This window comes from Rhincodon typus, chromosome 42 (genome assembly GCF_021869965.1).
Source record: "Rhincodon typus isolate 14 chromosome 42, sRhiTyp1.1, whole genome shotgun sequence".
Classification (NCBI taxonomy): Eukaryota; Metazoa; Chordata; class Chondrichthyes; order Orectolobiformes; family Rhincodontidae; genus Rhincodon; species Rhincodon typus.
In genome coordinates, this window is record NC_063373.1 from 6,442,402 (window position 1) to 6,446,428 (window position 4,027).

Consider the following 4,027-nt stretch of genomic DNA (forward strand, 5'->3'; position numbering starts at 1 on the left):
TTCCCACTCCCCTTTCCCATTTCGTTCTCATTCTGGGGTTACACTGTTAATTTGCAGGAACTGGAGGGAAAGGGAGTGAATCCAGGGAGCAGACTCTGGAAAGTTTGCTATCGGTCTCTCTCAAAGATTTTGACATCGCTTGCTCCCTGATCAAAATAAATACAAGCAGAAATGTGCGCTCCAATACAAAACAACTTTATTCACTTGATCTCGTTTAGGTACATGCAAACTAATGAGTAACTCCATAAGTTTAAACAACTGTCGATCCAGTCAACCACTGAGTCTCACTGTCTTCTCTTCAAATTGGGGTCTCCTGGGTGTTGTCTGGTGCTTGTAGCTCTATTTCTGTTTCCATGATCTGATCTCCTTAAACCCCAGTCCAACAGTGAAAGTCTCTCGAGCTAGTAAAAGTCCCCAGTGTTAATACTATTCTCAATCAGATATTATGTGCTGTATTTCAGCCTCTGAGCACTTTTCCCACCCATTCTTTGTGTGCACAAACATGTCAAGGTGACTGTGCCTTTGCACAGCAGTCTGTTCCCAAGACCAGCCAAGGTCATTGCAGTTGACTTCCAGCCAGAACAGGTTGTGTTTAACCGAAGCCTGTTTTTCACATATTCCCTATCAACCGCTTATTGCCATGTCCAACTAACCCTTCACAAGCAGGTGTGGCGATATTTTGCTCCCGCTGTTGACACATTGACACAAGGTTCCATCGCGTGGAATCCAGGGACAGCTGGCCAATGGGATATGAAATTGGATTGACAATAGGAGTCGGAGAGTGGTGGTAGAAGATTGGCATTCAGACTGGAGGCCTGTGACCAGCGGTGTGTCGCAAGGATCACTTATAGAATCACTGGTATTCATCAGTTACGTAAATAATTTAGATGAGATGATAAACAGGCCTGGTTAGTCGGTTTGCAGATGACAACAAAATTGCTGGTAAAGTTTAAGGTGAAGAAGGCTGTCTAAGAGTACAACGGATCTTGATCAGCTCAGCCGAGGAATGGCAGATAGGGTTTAATTTAGATAAATGCAAGGTTTTGCATTTTGCTGAGACAAACCAAGGCAGGACTTGCACAGGTAGAGAGTGTTGTCAAACTGAGAGCATAGGGGTACAGATACATAGTTCCTTGAAAATGACATTGAAGGCAGACAAGGTGGTGAAGAAGGTGTTTGGTACGCTTGCCCTCATCGGTCAGAGTGTTGAGTATCGGGATTGGGACGTCATGTTACGGCAGGACACAACATTGTTAAGGCTGCATTTGTGGTCCTGTGTACAATTCTGGTCGCACTGCTATAGGAAGGCTGTTATTAAACGGCAAAGTGTGCAATAAAGATTTACAAGGATATTACTGAGGGTGGAGGTTTTGAGTTATAAGAAGAGGCTGGACAGACTGGGTGGCCCGAAAGACATTTATAAAATCATGAGGGCCATCGATAAGGTGAAACCAAGATCTTTTCCCCAGGGAACGGTAGTCCAAAACCAGAGGCTACAGGATTAATGAGAAAGGGGAAAGATTTAAAAGGGGCCTAAGGGACACATTTTTCACACAAGAGCATGGTCCATATATGGAACAAGCTGCCAGAGGAAGTGGTAGAGGTGGGTCCAATTACAACATTTAAAAGACATTTGGACAGGCACGCAGATTTGAAAGGTTTAGAGAGATATGGGCCAAAAGCTGGCAGATGGGACTAGTTCAGCTCATTCATCATTTTTGCTTATTTACTCAGTATCGGAAGGGTATTTCCCCTTGTAAGGCACTTTAGAATGAGAGGTCGTAGGATGAGGGATAGTAGATTTCAAACAGAGATGTGAAGAAGTAACTTTCCTCAAAAGGTCATTAATCTGTGAGATTCAATACCCCAGAGTGCTGTGGATGACAGGACATGGAGTAAATTTAAGGAGGAGATAGACAGATTTTTAATTAGTAATGGGTTGAAGGGTTATGGAGGGTAGACAGGAAAGTGGAGTTCAGGCCGAGATGCGATCAGCCTTGATGGTAGTAAATGGCGGAGCAGGCCTGAGGGACTGAATGGTGTACTCCTGCTCCGAGATGTCATGTGTTGATTTTAGATCTACCCGCAGTGGTAGGCAAACTCTATTTCCTAACCAGGATAAAATAAATGTTGTTCGTCAGCTGCTGCGGATCTTTTCAGAGGAAATGTGCAGTTCTAGGCTGAAACAGCGTCAGCCCCACTGCAATAAAAAAGCCCACTATCCCTCCCACTTCACCCACTGTCCAAATGAACATGGCTCAGTCTTGGATGCGATTCTCAGCAGCAATGAACAGCAGCGTCCAACTGCTGTCTTCGCTGATGAACTTTCTGGTGCCTCCGCAGCTTGTATCTCTGGATAAATCCCTTCCCACACACAGAGCAGATGAATGGCTTCTCCCCGGTGTGAATTCGCTGGTGTCTCAGCAGAGTCGGTGAGTCCCTGAACGCTTTCCCACAAATGGTGCAGGGGAATGGTCGCTCCCCGGTGTGCATGCGCTGGTGGGTCAACAGTGGGCCCGACTGAGTGAAGCCCTTTCCACACTCAGAGCAGGTGAAACGCCTCTCCCCGGTGTGAAGTTGCTGGTGAGTTCTGAGGTCACCGGCATGAGCGAATCCCTTTCCACACTCAGAACAGGTGAAAGGCTTCTCCCCGGTGTGGACCCGTTGGTGTCTCCGCATCCCGGATGGATCGCTGAATGTTTCTCCACACTCAGAGCAGGTGAATGGCCTCTCCCCAGTGTGAACCCGCTGGTGTGCCAGCAGTCTGGATAACGAACTACATCCCTTCCCGCATTCCGAGCAGGTGAACGGCCATTCCCCGGTGTGAGTTCTCTCGTGTTTTTGAAGGCTGTACAACTGACAGAATGTCTTTTCACATGCGAAGCAGGTGAATGGCTTCTCCCCGGTGTGAACTCGCTGGTGTGACAGTAGGGAAGAGGAGCGAGCGAAGCCCTTCCCGCACTCAGAACAGGTGAACGGCCTATCCCCGGTGTGAATTCGCTCATGTTTTCGAAGGGCAGATAACAAGCTGAATCCCTTCCCACACCTGAAGCAGATGAATGGCCTTTCCCCGGTGTGAACTTGCTTGTGGGCCACCAGCAAAGCAGCCTGATCAAATCCCTTCCCGCACTCCGAGCAAGTGAATGGCTTCTCTCCAGTGTGTATTCGCTGGTGTGTCAGTAGGGCAGAGAAATTTTCGAAACCCTTCCCACAATTGGAGCAGATGAACGGCCTCTCCCCGGTGTGAATTTTGTCGTGTTGTTGAAGGTTGCATAACTGCCTGAATCCCTTCCCACACCTGAAGCAAGTGAACGGCCTCTCCCTGGTGTGAACTTGCTGGTGTCTCAGTAGGGAATAGGAGTCAGGGAAATCCTTCCCACAGTCTGAGCAGGTGAACGGCGTCTCCCCGGTGTGAACACGCCGATGACTCTCCAGCCCAGATGGGAACTTGAATCGTTTCCCACAGTCCCCACACAGCCATGGCTTCTCCTCGGTGTTGTTGTCCTTGTGCCCCTCCAGGTTGGATGATGAACTGAAGTCCCCACACACAGAAACCCTTGATGGTGTCTCCTGGAGGGATGTTATTTCAAGGTACAGCAGCAGCAGCAATGACCATCCTCAGAATGGGGCAACTTCCGCATTCATACAACGGGGGAGCTCTGATTGGCTGGAGGACCAGAATGCTTCCGGTCTTCCAGCGCTGTCTATTGGCCAGGCCGCATTTCGTGCAGTACAGAGCCAGCCAATAGGAGCTGCGCCTGTTGCAGACAAAGGGCCCGCGCTGGCCTCGCGCTGAGGTTGCTGGGGGAGGGGAGGACACTTTGCAACAAATCCCTTCCCTTCACTTTCCTCCAAGGCATCCGTTCAAACAAAGCACAGGGTTTAATTTTAACTTCACACTCACTGAAACTTCCTCCTCTGTCCAACATCTGTGAGCACAACACTCTCTGTTCCCACTCCCCTTTCCCATTTCGTTCTCATTCTGGGGTTACACTGTTAATTTGCAGGAACTGGAGGGAAAGGGAGT

The 4,027-nt window shown here is 48.7% G+C and overlaps 2 protein-coding genes across 2 annotated transcripts in view; both read right to left on the minus strand.

Annotated features, from left to right (window-relative positions):
- LOC125487573 (gastrula zinc finger protein XlCGF7.1-like) overlaps positions 1–802 on the minus strand; it is a 2,530-nt gene extending 1,728 nt beyond the window's left edge. Inside the window, exon 1 of the mRNA XM_048619376.1 lies at positions 654–802. Coding sequence (XP_048475333.1) covers positions 654–802 — 149 coding nt within the window. The remainder of the gene's footprint in view (positions 1–653) is intronic.
- Positions 803–2,164: 1,362 nt separating this feature from the next.
- The window catches only part of LOC109924213 (gastrula zinc finger protein XlCGF57.1-like), a 27,053-nt gene continuing 25,190 nt past the window's right edge, over positions 2,165–4,027 (minus strand). The window contains exon 2 of the mRNA XM_048619308.1: positions 2,165–3,489. Within this exon, the coding sequence (XP_048475265.1) occupies positions 2,278–3,489 (1,212 nt within the window). The 3' untranslated portion in view covers positions 2,165–2,277. The remainder of the gene's footprint in view (positions 3,490–4,027) is intronic.